Below are 22,475 nucleotides of genomic sequence, written 5' to 3' on the forward strand. Positions count from 1 at the left end.
TGGCAAGGACCATGCTTGATGAATACAACTTCGGATCGGTTTTGGGCCGAGGCGGTCAACACCGCCTGCTACGCCATCAACCAGTTATATCTACACCGAATCCTCAAGAAGACATCATACGAACTCCTAACCGGTAAAAAGCCCAATGTTTCATATTTTAGAGTCTTTGGTAGCAAATGCTTTATTCTTGTTAAAAGAGGTAGAAGATCTAAATTTGCTCCTAAGGTTGTAGAAGGCTTTTTACTAGGATATGATTCAAACACAAGAGCATATAGAGTCTTTAACAAGTCCACTGGGCTAGTTGAAGTTTCTTGTGACATTGTGTTTGATGAGACTAACGGCTCTCAAGTAGAGCAAGTTGATCTTGATGAGCTAGATGATGAAGAGGCTCCGTGCGTCGCGCTAAGGAACATGTCCATTGGGGATGTGTGTCCTAAGGAATCCAAAGAGCCTCCACAAGCACAAGATCAACCATCTTCCTCCATGCAAGCATCTCCACCAACTCAAGATGAGGATGAGGCTCAAAATGATGAAGGAGAAGATCAAGAAGTTGAGCCACCTCAAGAGGAGAGCAATGATCAAGGGGGAGATGCCCATGATCAAGATGAGGAAGATGAACAAGTTCAAAGACTGCCACACCCAAGAGTCCACCAAGCAATTCAACGAGATCACCCCGTGAACACCATCCTCGGCGATATTCAAAAGGGGGTAACTACTCGATCTCGTGTTGCTCATTTTTGTGAACATTACTCTTTTGTTTCCTCTATTGAGCCACACAGGGGAGAGGAAGCACTTCAAGATTCGGATTGGGTGGTGGCGATGCAAGAGGAGCTCAACAACTTCACTAGGAATGAGGTATGACATTTAGTTCCATGTCCTAATCAAAATGTTGTAGGAACCAAGTGGGTCTTCCGCAACAAGCAAGACGAGCATGGTGTGGTGACAAGGAACAAAGCCCGACTTGTGGCCAAGAGGTATTCATAAGTCGAAGGTTTGGATTTCGGTGAAACCTATGCACCCGTAGCTAGGCTAGAATCAATTCACATTTTACTTGCCTATGCTACTTACCATGGCTTCAAGCTTTATCAAATAGACGTGAAAAGTGCCTTCCTCAACGGACCAATCAAGGAAGAGGTCTATGTTGAGCAACCTCCCGGCTTTGAAGATAGTGAGTACCCTAACTATGTATATAAACTCTCTAAGGCGCTTTATGGGCTCAAGCAAGCCCCAAGAGCATGGTATAAATGCCTAAGAGATTTTCTTATCACTAATGGCTTCAAAGTCGGAAAAGCCGATCCTACTTTATTTACTAAAACACTTGCAAATGATTTGTTTGTATGCCAAATTTATGTTGATGATATTATATTTGGATCTACTAACGAATCTACATGTGAGGAATTTAGTAGGATCATGACATAGAAATTCGAGATGTCTATGATGGGGGAGTTGAAGTACTTCTTAGGATTTCAAGTGAAGCAACTCCAAGAGGGCACCTTCATTAGCCAAACGAAGTATATTCAAGAGATTCTAAACAAGTTTGGGATGAAGGATGCCAAGCCCATCAAGACACCCATGTGAACTAATGGGCATCTCGACCTCGACACAGGAGGTAAATCCGTAGATCAAAAGGTATACTGGTCGATGATAGGTTCTTTGCTTTATTTATGTGCATCTCGATCGATGATAGGTTCTTTGCTTTATTTATGTGCATCTCGACCGGATATTATGCTTTCGGTATGCATGTGTGCAAGATTCCAAGCCGATCCTAAGGAAGCTCACCTTAGGGCCGTAAAACGAATCTTGAGATATTTAGTTTATACTACTAAGTTTGGGCTTTGGTATCCTAGGGGATCCACATTCGATTTAATTGGTTATTCGGATGCCGATTGGGTGGGGTGTAAAATTAATAGAAAGAGCATATCAGGGACTTGCCAGTTCTTGGGAAGATCTCTGGTGTCTTGGGCTTCAAAGAAGCAAAATTCTGTAGCTCTTTCTACCACCGAAGCCAAGTATATTGCCGCAGGCCATTGTTGCGCGCAATTGCTTTGGATGAGGCAAACCCTCAGGGACTATGGTTACAAATTAACCAAAGTTCCTCTTCTATGTGATAATGAGAGTGCAATCCGCATGACGGATAATCCCGTTGAACATAGCCGCACTAAACACATAGCCATTCGGTATCATTTTCTAAGGGATCACCAACAAAAGGGGGATATCGAGATTGCATATATTAACACCAAAGAACAATTAGTCTATATCTTTACCAAGCCACTAGATGAACAAACATTTAACAAACTTAGGCATGAGCTAAATATTCTTGATTCTCGGAATTTCTTTTGATATCTTGCACGCATAGCTCATTAATATACCTTTGATCTTATCTCTTTCATGTGCTATGACTAATGTGTTTTCAAGTGTATTTCAAACCAAGTCTTAGATTGAAAGGGAATTAGAGTCTTCGGCGAAGACAAAGGCTTCCACTCCACTCCATCAAAATTACTCATCCTTCGCCGTCGCTCCGAGCCACTCTCCAACTTTGGTATAATCTTCACTCTTATGTTATTTACCATAGGGAGAGAAAGTATAAGGGCTTATATTTCACTCAAGTATCCATTTTTGACGTTTCATGCCAAAGGGGGAGAAGATGTTAGCCCAAAGCAAAAGGACCGCACCACCACCAATTTTGAAAATTTGAGTTAAGAAAAGATTTTTTAATTGATGATTTTCAATCGGTATCTTATTAGAATTTCAAATTGGTACAACCCTTTCAAAATTAATATCTAAAACCCTCTTGAACACTAAGATGAGGATTTGATCAAGGGGGAGTTTTGTTTAGTCAAAGGAAAAGCATTTGAAACAGGGGGAGAAAATTTCAAATCTTGAAAATGCTTCTCAAAATCTTATTCATTTACCTTTGACCAATTTGCAAAAGGACTTTGAAAAGAATTTACAAAAGAATTTGCAAAAACAAAACATGTGGTGCAAGTGTGGTCCAAAATGCTAAAAATAAAGAAACAATCCATGCATATCTTATGAGAATTTATATTGGTTCAATTCTAAGTAACCTTTGCACTTACATTATGCAAACTAGTTCAATTATGCACTTCTCTATTTGCTTTGGTTTGTGTTGGCATCAATCACCAAAAAGGGGGAGATTGAAAGGGAAATAGGCTTACACCTTTTCCTAAAATTGATTTTGGTGGTTGAATTGCCCAACACAAATAATTGGACTAACTAGTTTGCTCTAGATTATAAGTTCTACAGGTGCTAAAGGTTGACAACAAACCAATAAAAGGACCGAAAAATGATTCAAATATAAAGAGCTAAAGTCAGCCGAAGTGTGCCCTGGTCTGGCGCACCGGACAGTCCGGTGTGTGTCCGGTGCACCAGGGACTCCAACTCCGAACTGCTCACCTTCGGGAATTCTGGAGGTCACTCCGCTATAATTCACTGGACTGTCCGATGGCGCACCGGACTGACCGGTGTGCCAGCGGAGCAATGGCTACTTCGCGCCAACGGTCGTCTGCAGAAGGCATTAAATGCACTACAGTGCGCGTCAGAGTCAGAGCAGAGGCAGGTGGCGCACCGGACACTGAACAGTGCCTGTCCGGCGCACCACCGGACTGTCCGGTGGCCCAGAAGACAGAAGCTCCAACGGTCGGAATCCAACGGCCAGGTGACGTGGCAGCCGCACCGGACAGTGTCCGGTGGCGCACCAGACAGTGTCCGGTGGCGCACCAGACTGTCCGATGCGCCATGCGACAGCAGCCTTCACCAAACGACTAGTTTGGTGGTTGGGGCTATAAATAACCCTAACCACCCACCATTCATTGTATCCAAGTTTTCTGACTTCTCACACCTTACAAGAGCTATAGCATTCAATACAAGACACACCAAAGAGATCAAATCCTCTCCCAAGTCCTTAGTTCATTCCAAATCAAATAGTGACTTGTGAGAGAGTGACTTGTGTTCATTTGAGCTCTTGCGCTTGGATTGCTTCTTTTTCTCATTCTTTCTTGTGATCAACTCAATTGTAACTGAGGCAAGAGACACCAATTGTGTGGTGGTCCTTGCGGGGACTTTGTGTCCCGTTTGATTGAGAAGAGAAGCTCACTCGGTCTAAGTGACCGTTTGAGAGAGGGAAAGGGTTGAAAGAGACCCGGTCTTTGTGACCACCTCAACGGGGAGTAGGTTTGCAAGAACCAAACCTCGGTAAAACAAATCCTTGTGTCTCACTCTTTATTTGCTTGCGATTTGTTTTTCACCCTCTCTCTCGTACTCGTTCATATTTTAACGCTAACCCGGCTTGTAGTTGTGCTTAACTTTATAAATTTCAGATTCGCCCTATTCACCCCCCTCTAGGCGACTTTCATACACTATGTCCTTAGACCTGAGATTGTCACATGTTCTCTAGATGCGAAATGACCTACTTAGGGACTATCAAACTCTACTCCATAACTGGATAGTTATAAAGGTATTGGGGTTTGTCAGGAACCATGGTCAATCAAGATGGAATTTGTCCCTCTCTTCTTGAGAGAGATATCTTTGGGCCCCTCGAGTGATTGGATCAAGAAATGCATGGTCGTGCTAAGTGTTAACATTGAAAGGATTACAATTCACAATATCGAGAAAGAGAAGTCAACTTAGAGCCAGACCAAATATCGTGAGACAAAGGGAACAACATGTAGGTAATGTTCCAATGGTTCTACATGCACATAGAAGTTGACATGTCTTGCTAGAGGCCGGTCTCAATTATTGGGACAAGTAAGGGTACTCATGCCCTGTTTATGTATATGTGAACCTATAGGGTCAAACACTTAAGGAGAAGGAAGCCTAACTCAGATAGGATCCGAATTAGACTGGGTTTAGGGTTTCTGATGGGCCTCAGAGTGAGAAGCCCACCAGAATGCCTATATAATGAGGAGTGGGGCACAATTAGGGTTAACCTAATCACCCACCAGCAAACTTGTAGCCACAACCCTCTCGCCCTCGCCCAGCCACCATCGCGAACCTAGCAGTTCGGCACACGACGCTTCCTCCCTATATGTGTGGACACCTCGGAGGTGCTGCATCTGGAGCACTAGGACAAAACACATGAGGATGTGAAGGACGTCGATGACTGCACTGCTCGATACGTTCTTCTATATCGAGATGGCTTCCGCTGCCCTGCGCGTCTAGTGGTAATCCCATGACCTATAATAGTAGTAGATCTTGGTATTATGGGGTCAAAATTTTTGTTTTGCGGTAGCGTAGCCTCCCCATAATCCTACAAGTTGTGTACTCACCCTTGCTTTCACATAAACACTAGGTTGCTTACAATGCAACCACTGCTTGAGTGAAGAAGGCGTGGCATCGAGGCAGATCTTCAAAAGTACTAAGGCCTTGATGAGTTCGATGGCTAGTATAGCGTTCTCCCCTGTCAGCTACCTGTGGCAGGCCCCTTTAAATTAGTTATGTTTTTGTTTGAGCATTTTGATCTATGTGAATTATATGATTATGTGGATGCCTTTGACACCAATCTGTAATAAGTTTAAATACCCTTTATGTTGTTATGTTATTCGAGCATTATGCAATGATGAATCATTTATATAACACTATTTACATGAGTTTTGATCCTGACACGTACATGCTTCACATTCAGTTTGCCTTCTAAAACTGGGTGCGACCGAGAGTCATTGTTAGGTCAACTAATGGTTGAATACAATTAGCCCTAGTTAACTTACGTAGATTGGAGGGGATCAATAGAGTGACAAGTGAATTTGGAGTCCTAGACATGGTAGAGATTGGAACAATGACCTATAAAATTGTGATGAAGTTTCTTAGAGTCAGAGGATAATCGAGCTAGGACTATGGTCCATGGATTTTGGATGGAAAAGTTTGGGTCCTAAATGAACGATGAAGAAATCCAAAGACTCGTGACTAGGTTGAGAAGGATTTGGTGAGAGTATTCAGTGTATCGAGAGCGACTTGGGAGAAGTTATATTTGGAACAACCATTGGGTTATGTCACATTACGTGTCAAAAAGCTAAGTCATAGTTGAACCATATGGTTTATATATGCCTCTTCTTGTTCCTTGTATTCCTTGAGCTCATATGTTAATGGTTTTTATTTTTGGGATTGTCATGGACGAAGATACAGATGAAGTGAAACATAAATTGTTCACTAAGTGTTTAGGGCAATTTTGAAGAAAAACTGGAAGATATGGGAACAATGTTTGGTGCATGATGAGTTCGCATGCGCAAAACACTCCACCACCAAGGTAAGTCTATAAGTCTCTTCCAAGTAGTGGATGGATTTAACCATCATACTCCGATTGATCTTTTGCCTTTTCCTACCACTAAGTGAACATATAATAATGATATAGATTATGCTAATTTTATACTCAAATTACATGAACCCACTAAGGCAATGAAAATATGGAATTGGTAGTAGTGAAGGAAAAAAAGAAGTTAAGCTTGAACTAAATGATCTGGTTTGGTTGCACTTGAGAAAAGATAGACTTCCTAAGTTGCGTAAGTCTAAATTGATGCTGAGAGATGCTCGTGCTTTAAAACAATTGAGAAAATTAATGTTAATGCATATAAACTTAAGTTTCCACATGATTTTAGGGTCAGTCCCACTTTAAATATTCTAGATTTCGAATCATACTTGAGAGAAGAAGATGAGCTTGAGTTGAGCATGACTCTACTTCGAGAGGAGGACGATGAGGAGGGCATCACTCATTTGGTTGCACCCATTGGTCCTTCAACCATTATGTAAGGTCCAATGACTAGAGCTTGAATGTGATAATTGAAACTAGAGTTAAGCTTGTTCTTAAACGATCATTTTCATAGTTTTGAGAATAAATTGATACCTAATGATGTATCATACTTCAGAGTATTGGACAGGACCATGAAGTACATGTAGAGAGGTGTAGAGGTAGAGAAGGCTAGTAATGATGTCCAAGTCAAGTGTGAGACCTGGTCCAACTCGAGTTTGAGTCTGTCTCACCCTCCAAGACATGTCTATAGTAAAACAGACATTTGAGATACATATTGACTCCATTTTCGATGATCCACCAACGCTTTAAAAGATATTTTTAAATTTGACCAATGATTTTTGTTTCACATCAAATTTCCATCTATGTCCATAGAATTGTCGAAACAAGTCAGCATCCAAAATCTGCAAGGGTCCTGCGAAATCACATTTTTAGTCAATTGAGTCATGTATCATCTTAGAGCCCATTATGAGATGTATGCACATGCATAACACCCCCAAACACTTTATATTGAGTCACCATCGTCCGAGTTAGGGTTTAGGTTTTGCTTGAGATCAATTTGTTTTTGAACTATCACCGCCAACAGTTGTGAAACCCAAACTTCAAGTGCTTGATAATAGATCCACAATCTGTAACTTTAATCGGGATCCTTCTTTTGACTTCTTATGTGTGTTATTTGTTTCGAGCATTGGTTAGCCTTGTCTACGAGGTAAACCGAACTATGAAGCTGTTGATAACTAGAATAGATGTGACGTTAAGGTTGTAGGGTTCAAGTCTTTTTGATCTGAAGCTAGATTGATGTGTACCAGTCCAGTGAAATTGAGAGTTATCTTCGCTTCACGGAAGATCAGAAACTCTCATCCTCATCGACAAGGGCACATGGTACTAAGGAGTGTTGTAAAATATGCATACTCTAGAAGAAAAATGAGGACAAGAAATCCTAATACGAGACCATTGTTTATGTGGGATCTTATGAAACTTTTAGGTCGTCGCAGGACTGCATATGTGATATGTGTGGGAACTATAGGTCTTATCCGTCGTCGAGGAATGTTGTCCCCGCGCGAGTGAGAGGAGTCGTGTGAGTCGGGCGCGAGAGAGGAGGGGAATCTCCGCTGGTGTAGACTCGACGAGGGATAAGTTGGACCTCGGTTAAATTAGAAAGAAATATAAAGACTCTTTGCAAAAAAAGAAAGATAACGATGGAATCTAGAAGAACTAGTGCTTTTATACAGTAGGGAAGAGAGGCGATAGAGAAAAGATATTAAGAGAAATCAAGAATATTCTCTTTTTTTATTTCGCATATATATGTGTTCTTCTATTTTTTATCTAGTGTGTTGTGTTTATCATCAGTGACAAAGAGAGAAATGTTCGACTCGCACATATTTTACAACACGCGAAATAATTCACTTTGAACTAGCATATCACTCGCTCGTAACTTAAAGCAAAAACATTGACTAAGTGATACTGATTAATAATTAATCACACACTGCACGGCATCTCGGCACGATCCAAGGGCCCTGGCCGCTTCGACGACGCGTCGACGCCGGCACGCCGCGGCGGGCGGCGGGGTTGGGATGGGTACGTCCACCGCGCGCCGGCCTCACGTGGCCGGCATATGTGCCAGGGTTGTTCGGATCAAATATATAACAAATGGGTTTAGTAGCGTCGTTTGTCGGAGCGATCCTACCTGTCGACTTCTTGCTTATCAGCTGCCCTTCTTATTACTTATCATTCTGTCCACGGAATTCATCAGTCCTTCGTTTTGATAATCGCCTGGATCGGGTGTCAGAGAGCTGACTTTGATGGCCAGAAAATGCAAGCATAACTTGAGATCAGAATCTTCTATATACTCTCGCTTGATGGCCATGCGCGCATGTTACGTTCCGGCTATCCGCATGCACTTGCAGCTAGCGCCGATCTGAATCTGATCGTCGGCGATCGGCTATCGGCATGCATGCGCAGCGCAACTGTCGCTGCGAGCGCTCATGTGGCGGCGTCGTGCGTCCGTCGTCGATCTCGATCGCCTGTATTCAACTGTTGTTCGTCAGCACGATCGAACTCGAAACCCTTGTTATTTAAGAACCGACCGACGAGCCGGCCGGGTGCGTGGATGTGTGAGCCGCGCCAGTGACTTGTAGGAACCAGATCCCATCGAAGAGTACCACACCACCGTACCTTTTCTCTCGTACGTCCGCGTACAGTCGTCGTTTCCTTTCCTCCCTCCGTCAGCTTCGCGTGTGATCCATCTTCACTGCACTGGACGATCCTACTGTTTGAGACGCAAAGGGTACGGTGGCAACGATGAAGACGCCCAAACCTCTGGCCGTGTTCCTCGTGGTGTTCGTCGCGCTGGCTGCCGCGCCGGCCGTCGTCGACGCGGGCTGGTCCAGGGGCACGGCCACGTTCTACGGCGGCAGCGACGCCTCGGGCACAATGGGTACGTACCCTACTCATCCAGTCATCCGTATGCGCATGTCATGTCGCGCTCCTGTACTCTATTACCGCCACGCCACAGTTTTCGTGACAGAGATAGCTATGTGATAATTAATGTGATCGAACATATATGCAGGAGGCGCGTGCGGGTACGGCAACCTGTACGCGACGGGGTACGGGCAGTACACGGCGGCGCTGAGCCAGGTGCTGTACAACGGCGGCGCGTCGTGCGGGCAGTGCTACCAGGTGTCGTGCGACGCGCAGACGGACGCGCGGTGGTGCCGGCCGGGCGGCGGCGCCGTCACCGTCACGGCCACCAACCTGTGCCCGCCAAACTACGCCTACTCCGGCGGCACCGGGGGCTGGTGCAACCCGCCGCGGCCGCACTTCGACATGTCCCAGCCGGCGTGGCTCCAGATCGGCGTCTACCAGGGCGGCATCATCCCGGTGCTGTACCAGCGCGTGCCGTGCGCCAAGCAGGGCGGCGTGCGCTTCACCATCACCGGGTTCAACCACTACGAGCTGGTGCTCATCTCCAACGTCGGCGGCAGCGGCTCCGTCGACAGCGCCTGGGTCCAGGGCTCCAGCACCAACCGGGTGCCCATGAGCAGGAACTGGGGCGCCAACTGGCAGTCGCTCGCCGGGATCGCCGGCCAGGCGCTCACCTTCGGCGTCACGTCCAGCGGCGGGCAGACCATCGTCTTCCAGAACGTCGTGCCGCCCAACTGGGTGTTCGGCATGTCGTTCACAAGCAACTTGCAGTTCTCCTACTGACCACAGGTGCCTTAGCTTGTGTAGGAGCGAGCCCATCTCTTTGGATAGCAATATAGCATCAGTAGATAGTTAAATTAGCTTCCTGGCTGAGGCTGTAGCATTATGCATGCATGCATGTCGTGCAAATCTTTTCCTTCAGTTTGTATCTGTAACTGTAACTTGATTTTGCATTAATTGGCAGTAATTAAGATTTTGTAGTCTCCGTCTGTCGGGCCAGCTGCTTGCTAGCCCTGTACAACCGCTGAACACAAAATGTAAGCTGTTTTATATTTGATAGAAAAAATTTAAGAGAGTGCGTGTGATATAAGTTCAGTTAGCGCACCGACTTCCATCAGTGACCTATGCGAAATCACTATCATTATCACTGAGGTTGCCAAAATTACTTCTAGTTAAAAGATACGCGGGAGTGCTGGCTCGAGAGCGTTTCACGCGAGATTGTCCGCTCACGCACCGACGCGTGCCTGTGCAGTCCGACGCGTGCGTGCACAGTGCACGTGGGCCCGTTTACGGCCGGGATGTGGGCCTGCAGTCGGCGCGTTTGGGGCGACGGCACGACGCCACGAGCGACGAGCGACCCGTCTCCTCCACCACCAGTCACCAGTGACCCGTCGTCTTCTCCGCCTCTGTGACACGGCCTCCGACGGCAGCGCACCGGCGTCCGCGCGCGAGGGGATGGCTTCGTCCACGACTGCCGAGGGTCGTGTCGCGACTGGACGGCTCCGACCGCGACTTCGACGAACGGCGCGGGCACGACCGGATCTGCGACGGAGTGCACGAGGGCGGCCGGGTCTGCGGGGTTGCGACCGGATCTGCGGGGTTGCGCCGCTGTAGCCAGGTGAGTGCGCCGCCTCAGCCTCTCCAACAGCGCAAGCATCGTGGTACAGGCCGGTGCGCCGCTGTAGATCTTAGGTTTTCCAAAATCGCCGTTGGCTACGTCAGTGCGTCGGTGTAGATCTTCTGTCCAGCTCGTCGCACGTCGCTGTGCTTCGGTGCTGTGCCCATAACGTTAGGTGAGGGTTGTTCAGCGGATTTTAAAATCCCACAAATCCGTCTCGTCGCCTGTGCTTTTCCAACAGCGCAGGCTCGCTGTTCTTCTGTTCTTCGCCGTAGCGCCCATCCCGCTGCTTTCTACTACATATGTGGAGCCCCTTCGCTGGTGTCTTTCTCTTTCCGTCGGCCTGCTACCCGGCGGAAGCGCCTTTCTCCTCTCGACTCCGTCGCCGTCGTCCGTTCATTTCTTCCAATGCTAATTTTCTTGTCTCGGTTCCTGGAACTCATGATGTCTGTTGTTCTTGTAGATCTGCTACGTAGCAGAAGGGCAGGCACGCGCAGGTCGTCTCTTCTGCGCCTATTCGAGGTGAGCCACTCCTTCCACCATTCCTCTCTTTGTTATGTTGATTTGGTGTCCATGGATAGTCTCTCTGCATTTTTCCAGATTAGGTGTGGTCATTACTGTAGAGGATCTGAGCAGCAACATCTAAGTAGAGGATCTGTTAAAGTTAAATACTAGTAAATCAACATTGTCTTTGGCCTCTGAGCATCTGACAGTAAGTAGAGGATCTGTTAAACTACTTTGCTGCTCAGATCAACATTGTCATAAGAGGATCTGTTAAACTTAAATACTGGTCATAAGTGAACTCATTACTGTCTTTGGCCTGATTTACTTGCTCACATTGATGAATCTGGTAAACTTTACTGTCTTTGGCCTTATCATTTAAACTTTGATGAATCTGCGCTTGTCCTAGGACTGTTTTCAGTATTTAAGTTCGATTGATGAATCTGCGCTTGTCCTAGGACTGTTTTCAGTATTTAAGTTCGATTGATGAATCTGCGCTTGTCCTAGAATGTGAGCAGCAAAGTTTAAAAATTTCGACCATATACCAAAGTAAATCAGGCCAAAGACAGTAAACGACTACTTGACTACTGCAATGATTAAATGATAAGCAATTAAACAGTATCAGAATGTTGTTTAGTACAACTATTATTTTGAGCATTACGCTTGCATTTTTCTGAAGGCTAGAGGAATTCAAATAAGCTCTGTGCACAATGAAAATAATAGTTTACAAAATGTTTCAAGAATTGGAATACAGGATAGGGAAAGCCATTTGTGTAAAATTGGCTCCAACCATGAGTTGTGTAAGATATTTGTTCAGCAGCCAATAACAAATGATCAATAATTATTTCCTAAAGAGAAAAGCAAAAAAAACTACTATCTACTCACTGCGTTTCATAGTCCCAAACTGTTGGGACCATGCTTCGTCGCCGAAGGTCCTGAGAAAAGAAACAGCTTCGGCTGAAGCTGCTCGTACGTGATGCCGAAGGAACCATTCATGAAGCTTCGGTATTATAGCATATCCGAAGATGAAGGGTCGAACCGACTTAAAGATAGAATGACCTTTTAGTCCATAAGGGTCTGAGTCATTGTTGTAAACTTTTATGAAGGGCATGATTGTAATTCCTCACAGGCTGTGTTCTGTGCCTATAAATAGTGAACAGTATTCCTTTACTGTTCACGCATTCCTGTAATTGCTAACGCATCACTCGGGAATTATTGTTTGTCAAGGCAAAGGTATAAATGTACCTAAACGTTGTATTCAAATATCTTAAATTCATATAATAAGATATGGGAATAATGTCATTTATTTATCTTTAATGTTTCATGTTTTACTTTACTTTGTATTATCTTTATAAGTTTAATTACGAAGGTGAAACCTTCGTAATATTATGCTCGTGACCTTCGTCCGAAGATCATTAAATCCTTGTGGAGATAATGCTTCGGCAGACGAAGGGCATTGATATCTAACATTTTATGTTGCCTTGTTCTTAATTCATAGCATTTGAGAATAAGTCCCCAACACAAACAGATTATCATTAGACTTTTTTAGAAATCCTATAGATCATGCGATCTTGAGGTACAGACATACAAATGTATGCAAGATTAAAACATGGGTGCTGAATCAGCAAGCATTGTGTCAAGAGCTTAAATTATGGTGTATAGATGACACATGGTTCAACTTAATGCACCTATGTGGAAGAAATAGTATCATGTCTCCTGGCCAAACAAGTTTCAGTAAACCACAAATAACAGAATCTAATGAGACAGCAGAATGTACGTGTACCTTAGATAATATGGGCAACTATCAAATGACTCAGAGATGTCACTCACATCAACCGTTGCATTAATCAAATCCTCCTTTAGTAACTGACACCGACCAGATGATATATTATCTTCAGAGATAAACTGGCTCTGGCCCTCCGTCGTTTTACATTTATTAAGTGGGTCTGCTAATAGACCTGCAACAGTGTGTACATAATAAATGGTAAACCAATTGCGGACAAAAAATATTGTGCATCAAGCACTGAAGAATACTTGGGGGAGACGTTATGTCTGTACTATCATATAAACAGCTGTGAATTCAGAACTCTAGAACTAAGAAGTAATAGTTTACAAAGAAACAACGATGACAAATATGAAGTCTCACCACAAGACAGCAATGAACACCGACCTCTTCCAAAGAGAAAGGATGAGGCTTTGCCCCGTTTAGATGACAAATGATCCTGAATATCATTGAAATGTGAGTGTTGCCCCAGCTGGATACTACTGCAAGTGCAAGTGCAGGATAACACTGAAGTGCTTGATTTCTCCTCATGAGGTTGCTCAAATATCTACAATCACATTAAGTCTGTCTGCTGTGATTGTAGATATTTGATCCTAAATATCATTGAAGTCTGTCTGCTGTAGTATCCTCATGAGGAGAAATCAAGCACTTCAGTAACTTCTACTGATTGAAAGAGAAGTTAAAGGACATAATAGAAGTCCCACCATGGAATATTGTGAAATTAGTCTGCACCAGGGCTCCTGACGCCTGCTGGTGCCTACAGTCGGCTTATTCAATAACACAGCCAACCTATCCTTGCTTCTCTTTAACTTCTCTGATAGGTCCTCCGACAAATCCATGACTCTCTTCATCTTCGCCGATAAATCTTTATCATTAGTCCCCTGCTTATGCACTCTTTTGGTTGAATATAGCCTTTATTTAAGGCAATCTGTCTCTTTCCCTTTCACATAAACAACCAGGCATTCATTATGTCTTTGAACAGCTACTATCGAACACATGAACACACTTGATCAGCCATCCGCTTTGGCGCCGGCACATGCGTCGCGTTATGCGATTTCGTTGTACTCTCAGCAGGTTCGTCAAAAGCGGCCAGGTTAATGGCTGTCAACCTTTTCATGCTGCTTGTATCTACTACAGCTCTATGCGCGTACTAAGATGCGTGTGCACGCCGTTTGTAGGCGACAAGTCCTTACTCGACTTTCCTACAGCGGTTGCCACCGCTAACAGACACCACCACAAACGAACCGAACCCATTCACTTGCTATGGTAGGCTAAGCAACCAGCTAGCTGTTGATGCGTATTCTACGATTGAGGCATCTCGATTGCAGTTCATAGCGGACCACCAAAAAGAGTTGCGTTGTGAATCCGTACAGGGGATAACCGACGCCATTGGCAAGGGTCTCACCAGTGCGGACTCGGTTGGTGGAAGAGTTATTGTGCCTGCATCTTTTACGGGCGGCCGAAGGTACCATGTGATGAACTACCAGGACGCGATGGCCATCTGCAGAGTATACGGCCCACCGGATCTCTTCGTCACCTTCACATGCGGACCCCCTGCAGACTTCTTAGTGCATTATCGACTCAGACTTGTACATAACCAATATGTAAAATAAAAATGTGTATACCAGCAACGCGTTTAATTATCGTACCTATTCTGTTGTACAACTGCTTCCCCACCAAAACAATTTTTGGGCTCCTATACCGTTCGTCTAGCAGCCGACCGACATGCAAGCACTAAATGGTGCTCCAGTAGATCTTGTCAGACAACATCCGTGGTAGATGCCTACTCAATGATATTGGACTAACTTTACCTGGCATGTTTCTCCTATCCTAAATATTTTTTTGGTGGCCATACTGCCCTTATCAACATTGAGTGTAATGTTTGTTGGTTGCTTATTTCGCTGGAAATGACTGACCACTGTTTCTTTACTGCAGATGGGGGACATACTCATTCCTAGCCTTATGGTTGGAGACTGCTCTCACAGCCTGTGTGTGCGTGTCTCTAGGCTTTGGGAATTCCTTGATCCTCAGGATGACAGTAGGCTCCTGCATACTGATCTTGTTTTGCTTGATGAAGAGGTACATGCATCTTTATACTGGTCTAATACTTGTGCATGCATAATAACCATCAGCTCATACAACATGATATACAATTTTCTATGCAGTTCTTGCGTGTTGTTTAAAATGTTACCTCCTTTTGTTAGGGAAACAACATACATGCCTAGGTCTATCCTCCGTTATGCCAACAGTTCAGTGCGCTGCTTGATGAGGGAGGGGTATACAACCTGAAGTATTTCTTAGTCAGGAAAGCTAACAGATTCTACAAACCGGTTGAAAACTGCAATATGATCAGCTTTACAAAGTGGACTACGGTTGAGGTTGTCCTCCAGATCCCCCCTGCTTTTCCGGTTTGCACATATAACCTCACTCCCATAGAACAGCTGCAACCGCGCGTGGACTACAAGGAATATTTCATGGGTAACCTTCTAGACATAGTGGTTTCCATGCTACAAGTAGCGTGAATACAGTACTAATGCCCTCGCCGTTTCTATTGTAGATGTGCTCGGTGTTGTCAGTGTGATCTCCCATGTTTCGTCGCTGCGCACAAGGGGACGACAGGCTGAGGTTATGAAGAGAACAGTCACTATAAGCAATGCAAGGTATCGTTTGCATTCCTATGCTGCTATACATTCCTTTTGGGTGCCGCACACGTGTATGTTGCACAGTTTTGTTTGCACCAACATTGCAAGGAACCCGTGAACAGCCTCAACCTAAACCACAGATTATCATCCGTATGGGGGCTACCGCTTCTTATTCTCCACGCTAGCAAAATCGTCGATACACTCAAGGGAATAGATAAAGGGTAAATGCACCTAGACAGTAAGAACACCATTAGATCACGCGGGGGTCAATTTGCGTCCTAAAACTCAGCAGGACTATGTCCACAAATCATGCAAGGGTTATGCTACAAACAGGTTGGCCATAGTGGGAAATAAAAAAGGCCATCTTCCTTGCAAAGGAAAACTGGTTTTAAACTACCTATGTCTTCGGTTCACCATACTTCATTGCAATGTACCTTAGAAAAGATCATTTTCCCTGCTCAGCCAATCCTCCATGTCTGATATTATCTATTGCTCATATAGAAGATTACTAGACAACTTCATCTGCCATCGGCCATTTAAACAGACAGCTATTTTGAGGCCTAGCATTTAGTGGTTTACGTACTTTGCACATAATTGGCAGTATGAAATAGCGCTCTAGACGCACCATTTATGACTTTTTTTCTTTGTAGTGTCCACGACTAACATGATACAATAAACGGTTTATTTGTAAACTCGCTGTTCTTCACTCTGACAGGGATACTGGGCCAGCCGTTGATGTTGTGCTTTGGGGCGAGCGGGCCACAACTTTCCCAGCTGAACAGATCCACAGGGACAGTGGATCCTCACCACAGATAATAATATTTGTTGGCACTCTCGTGAGGAGTTACACTGGTAAGTCTACTACATCCCTTTTATTGCGCTGCTAATACGCATGAGCGTCTAAAAGGTTCCATTGTATTTTAGATAATGTGTCTTTATCCGATGGATCATCATGCAAGTGGTACATAAACGCACCGGTCTCGGAAGTAAACGCTCTCAGAACTAGGTAACTTACTCATCCTAGGTTTTCAGACATACAATTTTCCGTCATCTTTCTCACCAAATCTGATTATTGCCATTCGTAAACTGACATGGGTAAGCAGTGCTGAAACCAACTACCACCCTGTCATTTGGGATCAGGGGAAAGCAGCTGCTGAGGGTACAGTGATTGCAGTGCCTGAACATAAGAAACTCAAGGATATTAAGTACCTCCATCCTTTTGAAAATAAGGTACCACTACTCGGCTAAGCCTTTCAATCCTAAGTTTTATCACAGGTTCATAGCTATTCACTTCAGTTACATTGTTTACAGAAGAAGGAATGGCTTGTCATCGTAAAGATTCACAAGATTGATAGATCATGGTGGTACAACACATGCAAAAAATGCCTTAGGACAACCAAACCAAACGGTGACACATACAAGTGCACCAATAGTTCCTGTGACAGCATTGGATCGCCTACCCCAAGGTCAACTCTTCTACGACTCTCTCCGTTTTTGTTAAGGACCTTCTAGACACCTTCTATTTAGATCTAAAAATGTTAACTCATACGCGTTCTAAATTAAGCACACTGTAAGCACGATAGACATAGACCAACTTTACCCCTTTCAGTTGCATATTGCAATTTGGAGGTGAATACTAGAAAAGAAGTAAAAATTACTGTACGCATTTCGTATTTGGCTTTGATTCTTGAACCCATCAGTAATAGCAATGCAGAGATTCATAGCTACCCAGCTGATGTCAGGGATGTAAATATGCCCTAGAAATTCGTTTGAGGTATGCACAGCATTTGAGCAGGGGCAATAGCCCTGTGCAAGGTTTTGGTTACCAATCAGGTAGATAGTAGATATGGCTGCTTCAGTTCCAACTACAACCAGAAGAGTTCCTATGATGGAGGTTGTCCAGTATATGGCTTATGCAGTTAGAGTATCTTAAGTTTGGTGAAGTTTAGTGCGCAACGCATTAGCATACCGTACATCTGTAAGATAGACCTATGCCAGTTTGTGCATAGTGTGCTTGTTCTGGTAATATAGCTAAAAGAAAAGTCGTTAAAACAAACTATGGCAACTAAAGGAGACATTTAGTGTCTAGGACAGATTTCATGGTTTGTGATGTCTGGCAATCGAACCACTCTATGCAGGTACAAGATATCCCTCACTGCTGAAGACGACACTGACACCGCCGAATTTATCTTCTTTGGACGAATGGCGCAGCGCCTCATTAAAAAAAATGTGGACACCCTCATCTCGACTAATCCACCCGATTTCATTCCAAAAGAGATTACAAATCTACTGGAAAAGTCTTTCGAGTGGAATGTTAGCTTCACCGAAAGCACAATTATTTATGGCAATGTTTCCTTCCAAGTGAATGCTATAAACGCAGAAATGGATGGTGGTAACATACTTCCAACTACACCGTCCTCACAGCCATCGTCGACCATACTTTCTCAAGGTACATCTTATCATATCTGTTTAGTAGACCTATGTACGTTAGTTTATGCCAAGTTAGAAATGAAACTAATGGTTTGTTTCCTCTGCTTGTTTCTTTCCATTTTGTTCTACCTGTATATGATGGGTCACCTAAAGCTGAAACGACACAAACTGCAAAGTCTGCCGAATAGACACAAACTGGCACTCTGCTGTCTGCTCACCTGAAACTAGGCAGCTTTCTAAAAAAAGTATAAACAATTGGCTGAACCTACACTGATTGATATTAAACTGGTCAAATTGAGTAATGATTAGTGCATATGGAAACAGAACTAAAGTCATACACTGCAAACATGCTGCACAAACTACACCAGAAATTCAACATATGCTAAAAAGAGGCTAATATGCGTCATTTGTCCAGAACACCATATGCTGCGCACATGTTGCACACAAAACTGGTGTATATCTCAGAAAATTACTTGAAGCAACCACAATATTATAGCTCAGGTAGATATTCAGAATATGTTCCGCCCATATTAAAGACTCAGCCACATTACACTGGGAGGGGCCATAACAGCGTTTAGGCCGTAGTGTTACAGTTTAAAGGCATTTTTTCCATCTACAGAACAAGCATTCCCCCCTTCTGACTTAGTAGGTTTCTTTTTGAGTACAACTCTTTTCACTGCACCCTCTCCCCATCTGAAAGGGAAATGTGCCTTTGGGCCATTTCTAAGTATTTTGGTGATTGAGTGCAAACACAAGTGCTTAAATGTGAAAATATGCTCATGGGTGAACAAAGTGCAAATCACAAGTAAAGGTATGTTTCTAAGCCTTAGTACATTAGTTTCGAATACTAATATTCTTGTCTAAGTGTTAGAAACAGGAAAAAGAAAAAGAAGTGGAGAGTGGCTGTGTACAGCCAAAGGCTGCTTCGGGCTGGGGCACCGGACTGTCCGGTGTGCACCGGACAGTGTCCGGTGCGCCAGACCAGCGCGAGGCAAACCAGCCGCTCTCGGGTTTTTCTCCGGCGACTTCGGCTAAAATTCACCGGACTGTCCGGTGTGCACCGGACTGTCCGGTGAGCCAACGGTCGGCCGGGCCAACGGTCGGCCGCGCGATCGGCGCGCGACTCGTGGCCGAGCCAACGGTCGGAAAGGTACACCGGACTGTCCGGTGTGCACCGGACATGTCCGGTGCGCCAACGGTGCGCAGATATGCATCAGACAGCAACGGTCGGATGCACTTTTTATGGAAACAAATCGGGCACCGGACAGTGTCCGGTGTGCACCGGACTGTCCGGTGCGCCACGAGACAGAAGGCAAAGATGGCCTTCCAGATTTGTTCCCAACGGCTCCTAGCTGCCTTGGGGCTATAAAAGGGACCCCTTGGCGCATGGAGGAGTACATCAAGCATTCCTACAACATCTCTAAGCACCAAGACATCGATTTCGCGCAGTCTTTTCATCGTGATAGCACATAGAGCTCTAGTGGAGTTGTGAACTCTTGAGTTGTGTTTCGAGCTCGTGTTGCAACTTGTGTGCGTGTTGCTCTGATCTTTTGCAGTCTTGTGTGTGTTGCTCTTTCCCTCCTTACTCCGTGATTCTTTGTGAACATCAAAAGTGTAAGGACGAGAGGCTCCAAGTTGTGGAGATTCCTCGCGAACGGGATAAGAAAAGAAAAGCATAACACTGTGGTATTCAAGTTGATCATTGGATCACTTGAGAGGAGTTGAGTGCAACTCTCGTCCGTTGGGACGCCACAACGTGGAGTAGGCAAGTTTTTGTACTTGGCCGAACCACGGGATAAACCACTGTGTCTTCTCTGTGTTTGATCTTCTGTGGTTATCGTACTGTGCAATATCTTCTCTCCAGCCACTTGGCATTAACTGTGCTAACTCTTAACCAAGTTTTGTGGCTATAAGATTAAGTTTTTACAGGATCACCTATTCACCCCCCCCTCTAGGTGCTCTCAATTGGTATCAGAGCCGTTCTCTTCAAGAAAGGGACTAACCGCCCGAAGAGATGGATCCTAAGGGGAAGGGAATCGTGATCAACGATAAGGAGAAGGAGTCCTTCGTCAACGAGCCAAGGGATGACAAGTCCAATGACTCGGGCTCGGGCCACAAGCGAAAAGATGGGAAGAAGAAGAAGACAAGACGCATCAAGGAGATCGTCTACTACGACAGCGATGAGTCCTCTTCTTCCCAAAAGGACGACGACCACGACAAACAAAAGACGGTTAACTCAAACTTTTCTTTTGATTATTCGCGCATTCCGCATAGTTCAAATGCTCATTTGCTCCCCATTCCACTTGGCAAGCCTCCTCACTTTGATGGAGAGGACTACGGATTTTGGAGTCACAAAATGCGTACTCACCTATTTTCTCTCCATCCAAGCATTTGGGAGATTGTGGAAAGTGGAATGAAGTTTGATAGCTCGGATAGTCCTTCGTTTATTAATGAACAGATTCATAAAAATGCACAAGCTACTACTGTGTTGCTAGCCTCTTTGTGCAGGGACGAGTATCACAAGGTAAGCGGCTTGGACAATGCCAAGCAGATTTGGGACACCCTCAAAATCTCTCATGAGGGGAATGATGTCACCTTACTCACCAAGATGGAATTGGTGGAGGGCGAGCTCGGACGATTCGCGATGATAAGGGGCGAGGAGCCGACACAAACATACAACCGGCTCAAGATCCTTATCAACAAAATAAGGAGCTACGGAAGCACGCGATGGACGGATCACGACGTCGTCCGCCTAATGCTAAGGTCATTTACCGTTCTTGATCCTCACTTGGTGAACAATATTCGTGAAAATCCTAGGTACATCAAGATGTCGCCCGAGGAAATTCTTGGAAAATTTGTAAGCGGGCGGATGATGATCAAGGAGGCGAGGTACGTGGACGACGCGTTGAATGGCCCAATCCATGAGCCTCAACCCATTGCTCTCAAGGCAACAAGGAGCAAGGAGGCGCTGCCCAGCAAGGTGGCGCAAATTGAAGCGGCCGGTCTTAATGATGAAGAGATGGCCCTCATCATCAAAAGATTCAAGACGGTGCTAAAGAGTCGCAATGGACAGCCAAGCAAGACTAAGACCAAGGGAAAGCGATCATGCTTCAAATGCGGTAAGCTTGGTCATTTTATTGCTAACTGTCCGGATAATGAAAGTGACCAGGAAAAGGGGAACAAAAGAGAGAAGAAGAAGCACTACAAGAAAGCCAAGGGCGAAGCACATATCGGAAAGGAGTGGGATTCGGACTGCTCCTCCTCCGACTCCGACAATGAAGGACTTGCCGCCACCGCCTTCAACAAGTCATCTCTCTTCCCCTACGAGCGTCATACTTGCCTTATGGCAAGGGAGAAGAAGGTGAGTACTCGAGATACCGCTTATGTTTCTTCTAGTGATGATGAATTTAGTGATGAAGATGAAATTGATTATTCATGCTTGTTTAAAGGTCTAGATAGAACCAAGGTAGACAAAATTAATGAATTGATTGATGCCTTGAATGATAAGAACATACTTGTAGAAAAGCAAGAGGATTTGTTGTATGAAGAACATGATAAATTTGTTAGTGCACAAAATTCTCTTGCTCTAGAAATTAAAAGAAATGAAATGCTTTCTTGTGAATTATCTTCTTGCCATGAGACAATTTCTAAATTAAGAAGCATTAATGATGAATTGAATGCTAAATTAGAAGTAGCAAATAAATCTAACTCTTGTGTAGAACATGTTGCAATTTGTACTAGGTGTAAGGATTTTGACATTAATGCTTGTAATGAACACCTAGTTTCAATTTCAAAACTAAATGATGAAGTAGCTAGTCTTAATGCTCAACTTAAGACTAGCAAAAGTGATTTTGAAAAGCTAAAATTTGCTAGGGATGCCTACACGGTTGGTAGACACCCCTCAATTAAGGATGGACTTGGCTTCAAGAAGGAAGCCAAGAACTTAACAAGCCATAAGGCTCCCATTCCCGCCAAGGAGAAAGGGAAGGCCCCTATGGCTACTAGTGCTAAAAGGAACCATGCCTTTTTGTATCATGATAGAAGACATACTAGAAATGCAAATAGAAGTTATGATGCTTTTGATTCATATGTTTATGATTCTCATGCCATGTTTGCTCCTAGTTCTTCTTATGTGTATGATAGAAATGTTACTAGGAAAAATGTTGTTCCTAAAAAGAATGTTATTCATGCTCCTAGGAAAGTAGCAAATGAACCTTCTACCATTTATTATACTTGCAATGCTCCCTTTGCTATTTGTAGAAAGGGCAAGAAGGTAATTGCTAGGAAGTTAGGGGCAAGATGCAAGGGAGATAAAACTTG

At 44.4% G+C, this 22,475-nt stretch overlaps 1 protein-coding gene across 1 annotated transcript; it reads left to right on the plus strand.

Moving 5' to 3' along the window:
- The first annotated feature begins 8,730 nt into the window (after nucleotides 1–8,730).
- LOC109943515 (expansin-A15) lies at nucleotides 8,731–10,276 on the plus strand. Its single transcript, XM_020546771.1, has 2 exons — nucleotides 8,731–9,194; nucleotides 9,327–10,276. The coding sequence occupies exons 1-2, from the start codon at nucleotides 9,059–9,061 to the stop codon at nucleotides 9,962–9,964; spliced, it is 774 nt and encodes a 257-aa protein (XP_020402360.1). The 5' UTR covers nucleotides 8,731–9,058; the 3' UTR covers nucleotides 9,965–10,276.
- Nucleotides 10,277–22,475: the final 12,199 nt, after the last annotated feature.

Source organism: Zea mays, chromosome 1 (assembly GCF_902167145.1).
Source record: "Zea mays cultivar B73 chromosome 1, Zm-B73-REFERENCE-NAM-5.0, whole genome shotgun sequence".
NCBI classification, from domain to species: Eukaryota; Viridiplantae; Streptophyta; class Magnoliopsida; order Poales; family Poaceae; genus Zea; species Zea mays.

Bases quoted from the DNA above. Each gene is read 5' to 3' on its own strand.
- LOC109943515 (XM_020546771.1), top strand. From the start codon at position 9,059: ATGAAGACGCCCAAACCTCTGGCCGTGTTCCTCGTGGTGTTCGTCGCG. The intron at 9,195-9,326 runs GTACGTACCCTA...ACATATATGCAG, and splicing joins CGACGCCTCGGGCACAATGG to GAGGCGCGTGCGGGTACGGC.